Below are 17,347 nucleotides of genomic sequence, written 5' to 3'. Positions count from 1 at the left end.
GGTTGCATGGTCAGTACTTCAGTGGGACTGGGATCAATGTGCAAGTTCAAGTTCAGGGCAAAGAGGGAAGATTTGGCTGTGAGGGGGGGGGGGGGAGGGGGAGAAGAGAGATACTGCAACAAACAAATGATCTCCAATTTTAGCTCCTTGCACTTATTATCAGTAGATGAAGGGGGGGGGATAAAGGAGTTAAGACACTTTGGCAGAGAAAAGTGAAACCAGATTGCATGTGATGTGATCCAATCACGTAGCTAAAGTCACAATGAGGCAGGTACATTCAATCTGCACACCTTGGTCTTGAAGGAGTCAATGAGGCACTTTCATAGAGAAACAGATTGAGAACATTTGATATTTTTACTTAAGACAGAAAAATAATGGGGTGAAAGTGAAGGAGTGTTTGAACTTAACAACACAGAAATATTGTGACATTGAGAATGAGAGGTCACCAGGTGCAGAGGCTAAGAGACAAATTATGTCTTGGTGTAACAGGACAGGGACCAATTATGTGCCAACATTCATTGTCTTCAGTTATCAAGTAATAAACGATCCCATCGACATGAAATAGAGAACTATTCGTCGCTAAGGAAATTCAACTAGTTGGTATCTTCAAAATGCAAACAAGTTTTGTGTCTTAAAAATCCAAAAATATCTAAATTATTTCCTGATAATAATCACATTTATTTCTATGAAACAGAGTAACCAAAAAAACTCTGATCAAATTTTACTGTAATCCCTAGATTATTTTCTGAGCAACTTATTTATTTATCTTATTGCTTATAAACAGTTTAATGTCAATCTAGAATAAAAACATTTATGATCCCTCTTCTTTCCTACAACCCAGTTTCAGCACAGTTCGGGCACGAATATAAGAGCAGGCCAATTAGTTCAATTTTGTACCCGTGTATTTTTTAAACCAAAATTCTTCCAGTTAATATTAGGTTAGCATACTACCTGTATCTGTCAATCATAGAAATAAATAAACTAATTCCCAGAGACGAAGTTAAAGTCAACTGCGACGATTCTTTCTGCTCTAATTTTCATGCGACCAACCAGAAAAGTAATAAATTGTTCATCTCTGTAACTGAATCTAATGTATGTGCTTGCAGACTAAAACACTACTGTGCTGCATTAAGATGACATACTTGCACCAAAATCTTAAATACTGTCAAACTTCCCCGGCCCAACAAAAAAAGTTGAGAAACCTGTAAAATAGAACTGGCATTATCCTTGCCTCATATGGAAGAGACATTCTACTTGTCACACATCAAATACTATCTCTTCCCTAATGAAACCAGGCATGTCAGGCTGATCTGGTAATGCATCAAAATCGGCCTGATTGAGGTATAAACTAGAACCATATTTCGTCTCGGAGGTTACATCATGTGACAAGGCCCGAAATTGTGCGAACGGGGACGGCATTTAGGAACTAGAGGCCTACTATTCCCTTATGGTAGGCGTTTCTCAGGGCAAATGGGAATAATGTGGTATATTCCAACTTCGTTTGTAGTCTAATGTACGTAAGAAAAACATATTTACAGAAAATGGAGCCGAAAAATTTACTGCGTTCACATGTTGTGCAGTTGATCGCATCTTATACGATGCGTTCATATTGTGGGAAATGTTTGGTACATCAGCCCTTGCTGGCTCAACCTATATATAGTGATTCAAAAGGGTGAGTGGCTTCAGGACAATTCAGGCCAGAACTAGTTTCTGGATTCCAAAAAAAACCAAGCAGCGAGGAGAGCCGTGCGTCTCACTGGGAGTTGTAGTCCGGTTCTCGGACCTCCTCCGATTCCTTTCAAACTCCGAGTCAACCATCAAAACTACATTTCCCAGAGTACAGTACGGCTATCGCGCAGGCGCACTAGGCTCCTCTTTCTCCTCCCCCCCCCCCCCCCAAACCAAAAAAAAATCTCCGGCCTACCGTTTCAGCCGGCTCCGCCGCCCGAGCCTCGGCTTCATATTACAAATTTAGACCCGGATCTGTGCATATCGCCACTGGCAATACCCCTCTCAGGCCTCCTATTCGATGGAGTGAGGTGATATGGGGGGGGGGGGGGGGGGGAGAAAGAGAGACAGGAGGGGAGGGGACGGGAGAGGGCCCCGTATTAACACCTTAAAATGATTGACTAAAAGAACGGCTCTGAGTGGCGATGGTGAAGTGAGGGTCACTTTACCTCAGAAACCTCATCCTCTTCGCTGCCGGAAAGCACAGCCAGTTTGAAATCCAGGCGATCCCCGGGTGTCGGCTCTAAAATGCGAACTTTAGTGCTGACGGCAGCGGTCACAGAATCTATTTCGTCTTCAAAGCCGTCTGTCATCGTGTCCAGCGCTCGGTTCTCCGCTATCACTTCATTCTGCATATTCTTGGCCCTCTATCCTTACCGTGTCGGGCTCCTCCGAGTCTGACTAGAAGCTGTGCGGATTTCGGCGTCTTTTAATCTCCCCGATGTAAAGTTTGACTTGGGCGACGAACAGCGAAAGCCAGCGCGCCTCACAAGACAGACTAGGCCCCGCCAATATTAGTCCACCCGAACCATTAACTTCTGTGCGCTTGCTCCGACTAACTTGATAGGTGCACATCCGGCCCCCGCCCCTCCCCAACCGCTCGATGTCGATTGGCCAGGAGACGCGGCTGACGTGCTGTTGCGCGGCGTAACGGCGCCTGGATCGACCGGCGATTGGCTGCCGCCACTGTCAGTCACAAGGCTGGGATCGGGTTAGGTTGGATGGCGATGTCTCCGAGAGAAAGACCCGGATGGGGGGGGGGGGCAGCACGCCTTATCTGTGGGACAAAGATTCATTTACACAGCTGAGAGTCTACCTGTCCACTTCATAACAAGCTCACTGATAACATCTCCCTGCACTTTCACATTTTAAATCAGTTTTAGTTTTGCCGGTCATGTTATTTTCTTGCCCCTTCTGAGAGCCTATTGCTGCTACATGAGCAGCGGCTGTGGCGTCCACCACATCAAGTCGAGATTTGAAGGAAACCACGTTCATTTTTTCTATAAACTATTCCATGATTGCGCAATAGCGCATCCCGCCCCATGGGGGAAGTCTAGGTGATTTCACATTCTTCAAAGCTGCTCCCAAATGCGCCACAGGAAGTCATAGGGCTAAAAGGCATCTTTACGTCCATTTATCTGTCCAATCGTCTCCTTTATACCTGTCACAAACAGCCCATGATAAATTATGTTAACGTTGCTTTACAGGTGACCAGCTCATAATTGAAAAAAAGTCAGTCTCTAAGTTTTTTCCCCCCAAACGTCTGGAAAGATCCGACACCTTGGTGCTTTTGTCAAATGCAAAGTTTAGAGCTGCTGTCAGGTTGCTAGGGCCTTAGGCTTATCCAAATAGAATTAGCCTTGGCGCCGTGGATGAGCAGACGAATTTGAGTGAATAGGTGCAGAGAACATTTAAGATAGCAGCTGCATCTAGATAGTTCCCTGGAGATGATTAAAATTCACAGGTTGCACGGGAGTCTTCTAATATAATCAAAATCTTTATTGTCACAAGTAGGCTTACATTAACACTGCAATGAAGTTACTGTGACAAGCCCCTAGGCGACACATTTCGGCGCCTGTTCGGGTATACGGAGAATTCATAATGTCCAAATTATCAGATGAAAAATAACTAAAAACAACTACTAGGACAAATATCCAAAGCTTGATCAAAGAGGTAGGTTTTAAAGAGTGTCTTAGAGGATGGGGTGATTAGCAGTTCAGGAAAAAAATTCTAGAACTTAAGTCCTGGGCAGCTGAAGGTATGGCATCCAAAGGGAATGGCAAAAAAAATGTAAATGCTCAAGAGGCCAGAATTGGAGGAGCGAAGAGTTCTCTGAGGGTTGTCGGGCTGGAGCAGGTAACAACAATAAGGAGGGGCATGACTTGGGATTTAATTTAACTTAAGTTTGATAAGACAGTAAACGTAGTTGATGAAATTCTAGGTTTGTCGCAGGGGATCAAATATAAAAGCAAAAGGGTAATGATAAACCGATGTGGAACTATAATAATTTAGTTGGATTTCTTGCTGCAACATTGAGCTCCATATTATAGGCAAGATTTTGTGGCTTTAGAGTGGATACAGTATAGGTTCATTAGGGTACTGCTTGGCAGGAGAAAAAATAAATATGAAGGAAGACTTGAAAAACTGGATTTTTTGATAGAACATTGCAGATATTGTGGTAATATGATAAATGTGTTCAAAATTATAAAAATATCACATAGGGTGGAAAGAAATAGACTTTCCCGTATCAGGATTCAAGAACTGGGGGAGGAAATCATAGTGCAACACCAGTCCCAGGATTTCCCAGTGGCTCTGCATTATTTTTTAATTCAGATAATTATCCAATTCCCTTTGAGAACAACTTTGAATCTGCCTCCACCACTTTGTTAAGCAGTGTATTCCATTTCCTAGCCACTCACTGTTAAAAAGTTTTTCTTTTTGTCGCCTTTGGTTCTTTTGCCATTCACCTTAAATCAATGTTTTCTCGTTCTCAAACCTTTCACCAATGGGAACTGTTTCTCCCTATCTACCCAGCCCAAACTCCTCATGATATTGAATGCCTCCAACAAATCTCCTCTCAACCTTTTGTTCCGTTGACACTAAAGATTTCTAAGTGTTTTCTAAAGATTCACCATAACTTCCTTGCTTTTGTACTCTATAAAAAATTGGGAACCTGAATTGTAGCTCCAGTATACAGGAGGTTGAGAGTAGTGAGGTCATGAGTAAAGTTTCAAAGTTGCAGGAGTGTACCGGCAGGCAGGAAGGTGGTTTAAAGTGTGTCTTCTTCAATGCCAGGAGCATCCGGAATAAGGTGGGTGAACTTGCGGCATGGGTTGGTACCTGGGACTTCGATGTTGTGGCCATTTCTGAGACATGGATAGAGCAGGGACAGGAATGGTTGTTGCAGATGCCGGGGTTTAGATATTTCGGTAAGCTCAGGGAAGGTGGTAAAAGAGGGGGAGGGGTGGCATTGTTAGTCAAGGACAGTATTACGGGACTTCCGGGTGCGGCGATGACCAGCTAAGTCACACGTTTCGGCAGCTCCCGGTGGAACGGACTTTTGGGCTCTTAATAGGAGCCCCAACGGCAATTTAAACGGCCAAAAACACTGTGCGGTAAACTAGAAGGGAATCCCCCCGGACACGCATGGATAAAGGAGAGGATAGCAGCCGGATTGCGGAGGATCCTCTGGAGCAGCGGCAAGGAAGGCAAGGTCAAAGCAAGATGGCGTCGGAAGGTGGCCGTTTGTTATGGGCCCCAGACCAACAAGAGTTCCTGCGGCGCTGTGTGGAAGAGCTGAAAAAGGAATTGAAGAAGGAGTTGTTGGCCCCGATATTACAGGCAATTGAAGGGCTAAAGGAGGAGCAGAAGACTCAAGAGCAGGAGCTTCGGGTCGTGAAGGCAAAGGCTGCTGAAAACGAAGATGAAATACAGGGCCTGGTGGTGAAGACAGAGACGCACTAGGCGCAGCACAAAAGGTGTGTGGAAAGGCTGGAAGTACTGGAGAATAATTCGAGGAGGAAGAATTTAAGGGTTCTGGGTCTTCCCGAAGGCGTAGAAGGGGCGGACGTCAGGACATATGTGAGCACGATGCTTCACTCGCTAATGGGATCGGAGGCCCCGACGGGCCCTTTGGAGGTGGAAGGAGCTTATCGAGTTATGGCGCGAAGACCAAGGGCAGGAGAAATACCTCGAGCCATAGTGGTGAGATTTCACCGCTATAATGACAGAGAGATGGTCCTAAGGTGGGCGAAGAAAACTCGGAGCTGCAGGTGGGAGAAAACGGTGATCCGCGTATACCAGGATTGGAGTGCGGAGGTGGCGAGAAGGAGGGCAAGTTTTAATCGGGCTAAGGCGGTGCTTCACAAAAAGAAGATCCAGTTTGGAATGTTACAACCGGCGAGATTGTGGGTCACACACCAAGGGAAGCACCACTACTTTGAGACGGCAGACGAGACGTGGACATTCATTGTGGACGAGAAGCTGGAATAGTCTGGCGAGAGAAAGAACTTCTGGGCCAAAGTGGTGGGGTGATTATGTGGGGCGAGGAAAAAAGGGGGGGGCATGATTTTTTAGTTTGTTAATCTTGCGATCCTGTAATTTTTCTCTCTTCCCCATGATGGGGGGGGGGGGGGGGGAGTATGAGGAACTGTGGGCGCCGGTCATTAGGGGCGGGGCCGAGTGGGAAACGCGGGCTTTGTTCCCGCGCTATGGTAATTATGGCGGGAACAGGGACGCAGGAAGGAGTGGGCCTCGCACAGTGGGGGCCGAGGACAAGGGGGGAAGCCGAGGTCAGCCAGAGTTCGCTGACTTCTGGGAGCAACATGGGGGGTGCAAATACGCTAAGAAGGGATCTAGCGGAGGGGGGGGTTAACTGGGTTGCTGCTGCTAAGGAGAAGGGGGAGCTGTTATGGGATGGGGTGTTCGAGGCTGGAGGGCGCCGTCGGGGGGATACACGGGTACGTGGGAACCGGGTGAGGAGCTGGGTTAAAAAAGGGGATGGCTAGTCGACAGGGGGGGGGGGGTAAAGAGCCCCCCAACCCGGCTGATCACGTGGAACGTGAGAGGGCTGAACGGGCCGATTAAAAGGGCACGGGTACTCGCACACCTAAAGAAATGAAAGGCAGATGTGGTTATGTTGCAGGAGACGCATCTGAAACTGATAGACCAGGTCAGACTACGTAAAGGATGGGTGGGGCAGGTGTTTCATTCGGGTTTGGATGCGAAGAACAGGGGGGTGGCTATCTTGGTGGGGAAACGGGTACTGTTTGAAGCAAAGACCATAGTGGCGGATAGTGGGGGTAGATATGTGATGGTGAGTGGCAGATTGCAAGGGGAGGCGGTGGTTCTGGTGAACGTATATGCCCCGAACTGGGATGATGCAAATTTCATGAGGCGTATGTTGGGGCGTATCCCGGATCTGGAGGCGGGAAAGTTGGTAATGGGGGGAGATTTCAATACGGTGCTTGATCCAGGGCTGGACCGATCGAGGTCCAGGACCGGGAGGAGGCCGGCAGCAGCCAGGGTGCTCAAGGACTTCATGGAGCAGATGGGAGGGGTAGACCCCTGGAGATTTAGTAGGCCTAGGAGTAAGGAGTTCTCATTTTTCTCCCATGTCCACAAAGTATATTCACGGATAGACTTTTTTGTCTTGGGAAGGGCACTGATTCCGAAGGTGACAGGGATGGAATATATGGCCATAGCTATTTCGGACCACGCTCCACATTGGGTAGACCTGGAGGTAGGAGAGGAAAAAGAACAGCACCCACTCTGGAGAATGGATATGGGCTTATTGGCGGATGAGGGGGTATGTTTAAGAGTGAGGGGGTGCATCGAAAGGTACTTGGAGCTTAATGACAATGGAGAGGTTCAGGTGGGAGTGGTCTGTGAGGCGTTGAAGGCGGTGGTTAGAGGGGAACTGATATCCATAAGGGCACATAAAGGGAAACAAGAGGGTAAAGAAAGGGAGCGATTGCTGAAATAACTTTTGAGGGTGGACAGGCAATATGCGGAGGCACCGGAGGAGGGACTGTACAGGGAAAGACAAAGGCTACATGTGGAGTTTGACCTGCTGACCACGGGTAAGGCGGAGGCACAGTGGAGGAGGGCACAGGGTGTATAGTATGAGTATGGAGAGAAGGTGAGTCGGCTACTGGCCCACCAATTGAGGAAGAGGGGAGCAGCGAGGGAGATAGGTGGGGTGAGAGATGAGGAGGGAGAGATGGAACGGGGAGCGGAGAGAGTGAACGGGGTGTTCAAGGCATTTTATGAGAGGTTATATAATGCTCAGCCCCCGGAAGGGAAGGAGGGAATGATGTGTTTCTTGGATCAGCTGGAATTCCCTAAGGTGGAGGAGCAGGAGAGGGTGGGACTGGGAGCACAGATTGAGATGGAGCAGGTGGTAAAAGGGATTGGGAGCATGCAGGCGGGGAAGGCCCCGGGACCGGACGGATTCCCGGTGGAATTTTATAGGAAGTATATGGACTTACTGGCCCCGCTTCTGACGAGAACCTTTAATGAGGCTAGGGAAAGGGGGCAGCTGCCCCCGACTATGTCGGAGGCAACGATATCGCTCCTTTTGAAGAAGGAAAAAGACCCGCTACAGTGTGGGTCCTACAGGCCCATTTCCCTTTTAAATGTCGATGCTAAGCTCTTGGCCAAGGTGATGGCGACGAGGATAGAGGACTGTGTCCCCGGGGTGGTCCACGAGGATCAAACTGGGTTCGTTAAGGGGAGACAGCTGAACACGAACATACGGAGGTTGCTAGGGGTAATGATGATGCCCCCACCAGAGGGGGAGGCGGAGATAGTGGTGGCGATGGACACCGAGAAAGCATTCGACAGAGTGGAGTGGGATTATCTGTGGGAGGTGCTGAGGAGATTTGGTTTTGGAGAAGGGTATATCGGATGGGTACAGCTGCTGTATAGGGCCCCGGTGGTGAGCGTGGTCACAAACAGACAGAGGTCTGATTACTTTCGTCTTCATAGAGGGACGAGGCAGGGGTGTCCCCTGTCTCCGTTACTGTTTGCATTGGCGATTGAGCCCCTGGCCATAGCACTGAGGGGCTCCAGGAAGTGGAGGGGAGTGCTCAGGGGAGGAGAAGAACACCAGGTATCCTTGTATGCAGATGATTTATTGCTGTATGTTGCGGACCCAGTGGAGGGGATGCCTGAGATAATGCAGACACTCAGGGAGTTTGGGGAATTTTCGGGGTACAAATTGAATATGGGTAAGAGTGAGCTGTTTGTGGTGCATCCGGGGGAGCAGAGCAGGGGAATAGATGACACCGCTGAGGAAGGTGACAAGAGATTTCCGGTACTTAGGGATTCAGATAGCTCGGAGTTGGGGAACCTTACACCGGCTTAATCTAACAAGATTGGTGGAACAGATGGAGGAGGATTTTAAGAGATGGGACATGGTGCCCCTATCACTGGTGGGTAGGGTGCAGGCGGTTAAAATGGTATTCCTCCCGAGATTCCTCTTTGTGTTTCAGTGCCTTCCGGTGATGGTCACGAAGGCTTTTTTCAAGAGAATTGAGAAAAGTGTCATGAGTTTTGTGTGGGCCGGGAAGACCCCGAGAGTGAGGAGGGGGTTCTTGCAGCGTAGCAGGGATAGGGGGGGGCTGGCACTACTAATACAATTCAAGGTTTTACACAGGGCGCATATGACCGGAGCACGGCTCAGTAAATTTTTCGGGGTAGAGGATAGGTGTGGGAGATGCTCGAGAAGCCCAGCAAACCACAAACACATGTTTTGGTCATGTCCGGCACTACAGGGGTTCTGGGTGGGGGTGGCAAAGGTGCTTTCGAAGGTGGTGGGGGTCCGGGTCGAGCCAAGCTGGGGGTTGGCTATATTCGGGGTTGCAGAAGAGCCGGGAGTGCAGGAGGCGAAAGAGGCTGATGTCTTGGCCTTTGCGTCCCTAGTAGCCCGGCGAAGGATATTGCTTATGTGGAAGGAAGCCAATCCCCCGGGCGTGGAGACCTGGATAAATGACATGGCAGGGTTTATAAAACTAGAACGGATAAAGTTTGCACTAAGGGGTTCGGCTCAAGGGTTCACCAGGCGGTGGCAACCGTTCATTGACTACCTCGCAGAACGATAAAGGAAATAGGAAGGTAACAGCAGCAACCCAGGGGGGGGGGGGGGGGGGGGGGGGGGGGTCCTCAGGGGTGTTTTTGTATAAATATTTGTATTAGGCTATGTATATTGGATTGGATTGTTTGATTTTATTTTGGAGAGTTATTATTTTTGATAGGGCAGTTGCCATTTAGTTTATATATTATTTATTTATTTGTTAAAAACGGCCACTGTTATTTATACTGTTTTACTGTTGTAAAAAGGAAAACCTTTGTATTGTTTTGTTTGGCCAAAAAAATTTGAATAAAATATATTTTTTGAAAAAAGGACAGTATTACGGTGACAGAAAGGACGTTTGATGAGGACTCGTCTACTGAGGTAGTATGGGCTGAGGTTAGAAATAGGAAAGGAGAGGTCACCCTGTTAGGGGTTTTCTATAGGCCTCCGAAAAGTTCCAGAGATGTAGAGGAAAGGATTGCAAAGATGATTCTGGATAGGAGCGAAAGCAACAGGGTAGTTGTTATGGGGGACTTTAACTTTCCAAGTATTGACTGGAAATGCTATAGTTTGAGTACTTTAGATGGGTCCGTTTTTGTCCAATGTGTGCAGGAGGGTTTCCTGACACAGTATGTAGATAGCCAACGAGAGGCGAGGCCATATTGGACTTGGTACTGGGTAATGAACCAGGACAGGTGTTAGATTTGGAGGTAGGTGAGCACTTTGGTGATAGTGACCACAATTCGATTACGTTTACTTTCGTGATGGAAAGGGATAGGTATATACCGCAGGGCAAGAGTTATATCTGGGGGAAAGGCAATTATGATGCGATGAGGCAAGACTTAGGATGCATCGGATGGAGAGGAAAACTGCAGGAGATGGGCACAATGGAAATGTGGAGCTTGTTCAAGGAACAGCTACTGCGTGTCCTTGATAAGTATGTACCTGTCAGGCAGAGAGGAAGTGGTCGAGGGAGGGAACCGTGCTTTACTAAAGCAGTCGAAACACTTGTCAAGAGGAAGAAGGAGGCTTATGTAAAGATGAGACATGAAGGTTCAGTTAGGGTGCTCGAGAGTTACAAGTTAGCTAGAAAGGACCTAAAGAGAGAGCCAAGAAGAGCCAGGAGGGGACATGAGAAGTCTTTGGCAGCTAGGATCAAGGATAACCCTAAAGCTTTCTATAGATATGTCAGGAATAAAAGAATGACTAGGGTAAGAGTAGGGCCAGTCAAGGACAGTAGTGGGAAGTTGTGCGTGGAGTCCGAGGAGATAGGCGAGGTGCTAAATGAATATTTTTTGTCAGTATTCACACAGGAAAAAGACAATGTTGTCGAGGAGAATACTGAGATTCAGGCTACTAGACTAGAAGGGCTTGAGGCTCATAAGGAGGAGATGTTAGCAATTCTGGAAAGTGTGAAAATAGATAAGTTCCCTGGGTCGGATGGGATTTATCCTAGGATTCTCTGGGAAGCTAGGGAGGAGATTGCTGAGCCTTTGGCTTTGATCTTTAAGTCATCTTTGTCTGCAGGAATAGTGCCAGAAGACTGGAGGATAGCAAATGTTGTCCCCTTGTTCAAGAAGGGGAGTAGAGACGACCCCGGTAACTATAGACCAGTGAGCCTTACTTCTGTTGTGGGCAAAGTCTTGGAAAGGTTTATAAGAGATAGGATGTACAATCATCTGGAAAGGAATACTTTGATTAGAGATAGTCAACACGGTTTTGTGACGGGTAGGTCGTGCCTCACAAACCTTATTGAGTTCTTTGAGAAGGTGACCAAACAGGTGGATGAGGGTAAAGCAGTTGATGTGGTGTATATGGATTTAGTAAACCATTTGATAAGGTTCCCCACGGTAGGCTACTGCAGAAAATACGGAGGCATGGGATTCAGGGTGATTTAGCAGTTTGGATCAGAAATTGGCTAGCTGGAAGAAGACAAAGGGTGGCGGTTGATGAGAAATGTTCAGACTGGAGTACAGTTACTAGTGGTGTACCACAAGGATCTGTTTTGGGGCCACTGCTGTTTGTCATTTTTATAAATGACCTGGAGGAGGGCGTAGAAGGATAGATGAGTAAATTTGCAGATGACACTAAAGTCGGTGGAGTTGTGGACAGTGTTGAAGGATGTTACAAGTTACAGAGGGACATAGATAAGCTGCAGCGCTGGGCTGAGAGGTGGCAAATGGAATTTAATGCAGAAAAGTGTGAGGTGATTCATTTTGGAAGGAATAACAGGAAGACAGAGTACTGGGCTAATGGTAAGATTCTTGGCAGTGTGGATGAGCAGAGAGATCTCGGTGTCCATGTACATAGATCCCTGAAAGTTGCCACCCAGGTTGAGAGGGTTGTTAAGAAGGCATACGGTGTGTTAGCTTTTATTGGTAGAGGGATTGAGTTTCAGAGTCATGAGGTCATGTTGCAGCTGTACAAAACTCTAGTGCGGCCGCATTTGGAGTATCGCGTGCAATTCTGGTCGCCGCATTATAGGAATGATGTGGAAGCATTGGAAAGGGTGCAGAGGAGATTTACCAGAATGTTGCCTGGTATGGAGAGAAGATCTTATGAGGACAGGCTGAGGGACTTGAGGCTGTTTTCGTTAGAGAGAAAAAGGTTAAGAGGTGACTTAATTGAGGCATACAAGATGATCAGAGGATTGGATAGGGTAGACAGTGAGAGCCTTTTTCCTCAGATGGTGATGTCTAGCACAAGGGGACATAGCTTTAAATTGAGGGGAGATAGATATAGGACAGATGTCAGAGGTAGGTTCTTTACTCAGAGAGTAGTAAGGGCGTGGAATGCCCTGCCTGCAACAGTAGTGGACTCGCCAACACTAAGGGCATTCAAATGGTCATTGGATAGACATATGGATGATAAGGGAATAGTGTAGATGGGCTTTAGAGTGGTTTCACTGGTCGGCGCAACATCAAGGGCCGAAAGGCCTGTACTGCACTGTAATGTTCTATGTTCTATGCCTCTATTTATAAAGCCTGGGCCCCAAATGACTTCTTAACTACTTTCTCAACCTGCCCTTTTGTGCATACACAAAAGTCTCTCTGTTCCTTCCGCACCCTCCTCATCCCTGACTTTAGAATTGTAACTTTTATTTCCTCTGCTTGCTCTTCATTCCCAAAGGTAATACTTCAAACTTCTCTCTATTAAATTTCATCTGCCGCTTGTCCACCCATTCTATCAGCCTATCTCTGTCCCCTTGAAGTCTATCACTAAAAGTGGAATAGTACTTCCAAACTTTGTAAGATCTACATATAGATCAAGAAAAGAGGTGTTCCTAATATTGAAACAAACATTGTCAAAGTCCCAGAGGGCCATGGGCTGCTCACCCCTTTGAGAGAGAGGGAGCTGACTGGTGGCGAGTTAACCTGAGGGCCACCACATCTCAGGTGAGGGGCAAGGTTGAGAAGGCAGATCCTTCATAAATAACCTCAGATGGTACAGGAATTGAACCCATGCTATTGGTGTTGCACCTCATCACTGTCCAGCCTTCTAAGCTAAACGACCCCCACAGGTCCTAATTCCCTAATGGAATCTCAATATATACCTGTAGTTACAGTTGTATACAATGGTTTACCATTACTGTTGTTTCCTATCCATGTTGCCACTGTCCCTTTTATTCCATGGACTTTAACTTTGCTGACAAGCCTGTTATATGGTACTTTATCAAATGCCTTTTTCGTAGTCCATGTACACCACAACAGCCACATTATCCTTTTTTATTTTCTCATCCACAAATTCAAGCAAGTTAGTTAAACACGATTTGTACTTAACAAATCGGTGCCAGCTTTCCTTTATTAATTCATATTTGTCCAAGTGATTGTTAATTTTGTCCCTGATTATCATTGCTATAGGTTTTTCCACCACTGAGGTTAAACTGACTGGCCTATAGGTGCTGGACTTATCCTTATACCCTTCAAAAGGGTACAATATTTGAAATTCTCCTGTCCTCTGTCACCCCAGCATCTAAGGAGGATTGGTAGATTAGGGCCAGTGCCTCTGCTATTTCCACCCTTCTCTCAATATCCTAGCATACATCTAATCTGGTCCTGATGACTTTTCATTTTGAAGTACAGCCAGTCTTTCTATTACCTCCTCTTTATCAATTATTTTTAGCCCATCTAGTGCCTCAATTGCCTCCTCTTTCTCTATGACTTTGGCAGCAACTTCTCCCTTGGTATAAAGACAAATGCTAAGTTGTCATCTAGTACCACAGTCATGGCCTCTTCCTTTTATTGTCTTTTTACTGTTCACACGCCTATAGAAATTTTTTTGATTCCCTTTTATGTTAGCTGCCAATCTCTTCTCATATTCTCTCTTTGCTTTTCATTTCTTCTTCACTTTCCCTCTGAACTTTCTATATTTGGTGGGTTCTCATTTGTATTGTCAACACTGTCGTCTGTCATGCACACCATTTTTCTGGACCATCTCCTCTTTAAAGGCAACTGATTAACTGTTCCAATTTTGCCCACCAATTTCTGATACTGATTTAACTGTGCTAGGTCTACTTTCACCCCATTGCAATTGGCCCTCCAACAATTAATTATTTTTAGTTTGGATTGTTCTTAGTTCTTTTCCATAGCTAACCTAAACCTTGTGATAATATGGGTGGAATTTAATGTTTTTCCCTGTGAAGAGTTCAGAGCTCAGGAGGTCATTTAATCAGACAGGAGGGTAGTGGATGGGGATCCTGTTGATTAGGTTCATGGTGGATTGGCCTGTGGAGCACTGCCACCAATTGAGACATATAAATGGATAGTTAATAACCACTTAAGGGCCTCATTCAGCCATTGCTGGTACTAACCAAATGGGGGGTTCGCCATGTAGGGAGCAAAAGAAGCAAACTCATACAGGGTTGCCTGCTGGCTCACAATGGGGTTTGGGGTGGGAGGGGAGGCAGCTGGTGGGTGGAGGGGGGTTGAGAGGGTTGGGCAGGGTCGCTGGTGGGCAGAGGGGGATTAGCGGGATTGTCCCTCTTGCAGGGACAATGCCTGAAAGGCATCGGGAATGGAGAGGTCTGCTGAAAGTCACCTCCCTGTCCTTTCTGCCAACTTCCCTAACCACACGATCCTACCCTGCAATCCCCATCCCGTGAATCCCCTCTCATGATCACTCACCTGTGGCCTGCATCCATTCATGATCCTAGAGTGTCATACTAGCAGCAGCCACTGTCTCCATGGGAGGTCTTGTGGTGCAGAGGATAGCGTTCCTACCTTTCAGCCAGAAGCCCCGAGTTCAAGTCCCACCCTAGGACTTGATGGCCATGGAAGATGCATTCATAACATAGCCAATCAGGTTGATTTTCAAGTTGTAAATGTTTCCAATACACTATGGCAGGCGCTAAGAAAGAGAGAGTCTCCTGGTCAGCCAGAACCATGCGGTAGTTGCAGCACAACAGCCTGCCCAAGTTAAAAGGCTCCATGTGCAAGCTCTTGCCACAGGCTCCGTGGCTAGTGCCTTCCTCATTTCGAGGGGCTGCAAAAGAGAGAAAGCCACCACCTCCCCAGTGGCACTGCTATTTAGTTGAGTTGCTGATAGGTAGGATCTCTGCCCTGGGACCTTGATTACAGAGAAGACCCGCCTCTGGCCTGTCGAGTGCAATATAAATGGTTGATTCATAGTTAGTGCAAAAATAACTAGAACATGGATCATGTTACAATCACATAGCCTTGTACTGAATGCTGTGTGTAGCAAGCTACATTATCGAAGTGTAAAAGAGTAGCATAACAAAGCATTTTTATCTCCAGCACAAGAGTGACTTAGTGGCATTGTGTAGCGATTGGGTTTGGACCTAAAGAGAGGGAAAAAAAGAGACGGATATATGACTCAATAGCGTTTGTGTTCCTGGCTGTGGCTGTATGGAATAGGGCCTTGGAGAGATCTGAGAGCAGAATCGGAAAACATTTTTTCAAGGGAGAAATTTAGATTTCTTTGGGGAAATATTTCATCTCAAACACTCAGGATTTCCCTTTGCTCTGAGCCTGGGTTTCTAATTTTGTTTGATCGACGTGATGGGGTTATGTATATGTACGGACTTTGTGAGACCCAGGAAAACCTTGTTCCAAATTTTGTTGCTGATGTGACCATCATGAAGTTTTTTTTAATATATAGGAAAGATGGAGCAAGAATATAGAATTTCACCTATTTAGACAGTGCTCACTGATGTTTCACATCCTTGACCCCAAAATACTATTTGATTGGCCAGCCATTTAAGAGAATTTCTGTCCTTGAGACACTCAAATGAGTCCAAATAGTAAGCGTGATGAAACACAATTAAAATGTTGTCGTTTCTAATAAAGAGTTAAGCAAATAACATCATATCTATGATCGTAAGCCATGAAAATGTTAGCTTCTGCTCCCAGTCGAGAGTCACACTTAACAGAGGCCCAGATTGAAGAACCTGCTGTGGAAGTCAGCCTGCCCACTTCACAACACTTCAGATTTCCTGGCCTTTAAAGAAATGTAAATTCTTGTTGTGTGCAAAATGCAAGAACTGTCACTGGACTTCAAAGTGATTTGTTTCCTTAATGCACTTTGAGGTGGTTCTGATGTTGAGGTCTGAGAACCTCTTGTGCATACTTTATTTGGCTGTTAGAAGGAGAGCATTGGACTTCCGGTTGCGGCTATGCCTAGGTAGGTCGCACGGTAACGGACTTTTGGGCCCTTTTAAGGAGCTCCAGCGGTTTGGGAAGGAAACAGTGAGGGTCCCCCAGCGCTGTATGGAGTGGACCAGGAGTGGAGCGGTCAAAAAAGCAGCTTTGGAGAAGAGAGGAGAACGGGTGCGAAAAAGCAAGATGGCGACTGGCGGGGATCAGGCAGCGTGGGCCCAGTGGTCACGGGAGCAGCAGGAGTTTTTAAGAAACTGCTTTGCGGATTTAAAGGCGGAGATGCTAGCCCCTGTGAAGGCGTTGATTGAAAGGTTGGTGGAGACCCAGAAGATGCAGGAACCGGCGATCAAGGAGGTGCAGCAGAAGGCCTCTGATAATGAGGACGAGATTCTGGGCCTGGCGGTTAGAGTGGAAGCACACGAGGCGCTGCACAAAAAATGGCAGGAGAAGCTGGAGGACCTGGAGAATAGGTCAAGGAGGCAGAACCTGCGGATTCTGGGTTTCCCTGAAGGCGTGGAGTGGTCGGATGCTGGGGCGTATGTGACCATGATGCTGGGTACGCTGATAGACGCGGGGGCTTTCCTGCGGCCCCTGGAGCTGGATGGGGCGCACAGAGTCCTGGCAAGGAGGCCGAGGGCGAACGAGCCGCCGAGAGCTATGGTGGTAAGGTTCCACCGCTTCACCGACAAGGAGTGTGTCCTGCGATGGGCGAAGAAGGAGCGGAGCAGCAGGTGGGAGAACACTGAGATCCGTATTTATCAGGACTGGAGTGCAGAGCTGGCCAAGAAGCGTGCGGGATTCAACCGGGCCAAGGCGGTCCTCCACGGAAAGGGGGTGAAGTTCGGGCTGTTACAACTGGCAAGGCTGTGGGTCACATATCAGGACCGGCACCACTATTTCGACACGCCGGATGAGGCGTGGACTTTCATCAAGAATGAGAAGCTGGACTCGAGTTAATGGACTGCAGTATGTTGTGGGGTTGTTGGTGGGGGGGAGGGGGTGGTGTTATGTTGGGGTCTCCCCCGTGTTTTCTTGTGTTTTTGTGGCCCCTTTGCCCTGGGCCCTCGAGGCTTTGGGCGAGGTCGCAGTTGGGAAGAGCTGCGTCACAGGAGGTGGGGTCGGCCCAGACAGGGAGCGCGGTTTACCCACA

The 17,347-nt window shown here is 47.3% G+C and overlaps 1 protein-coding gene across 7 annotated transcripts in view; it reads right to left on the bottom strand.

Moving 5' to 3' along the window:
- The window catches only part of ankhd1 (ankyrin repeat and KH domain containing 1), a 253,244-nt gene extending 250,676 nt beyond the window's left edge, over nt 1-2,568 (bottom strand). For 5 of the 7 annotated variants that reach the window (XM_072512258.1, XM_072512260.1, XM_072512259.1 and 2 more), the window contains exon 1: nt 2,178-2,568. In XM_072512258.1, the coding sequence (XP_072368359.1) occupies nt 2,178-2,363 (186 nt within the window). In that variant the 5' untranslated portion in view covers nt 2,364-2,568. The remainder of the gene's footprint in view (nt 1-2,177) is intronic. The other 2 variants (XM_072512263.1, XM_072512264.1) reach the window with 1 other exon arrangement.
- Nucleotides 2,569-17,347: the final 14,779 nt, after the last annotated feature.

This window comes from Scyliorhinus torazame, chromosome 7 (genome assembly GCF_047496885.1).
Source record: "Scyliorhinus torazame isolate Kashiwa2021f chromosome 7, sScyTor2.1, whole genome shotgun sequence".
NCBI lineage: Eukaryota > Metazoa > Chordata > Chondrichthyes > Carcharhiniformes > Scyliorhinidae > Scyliorhinus > Scyliorhinus torazame.
This window is presented reverse-complemented; position numbering and strand designations above follow the sequence as displayed.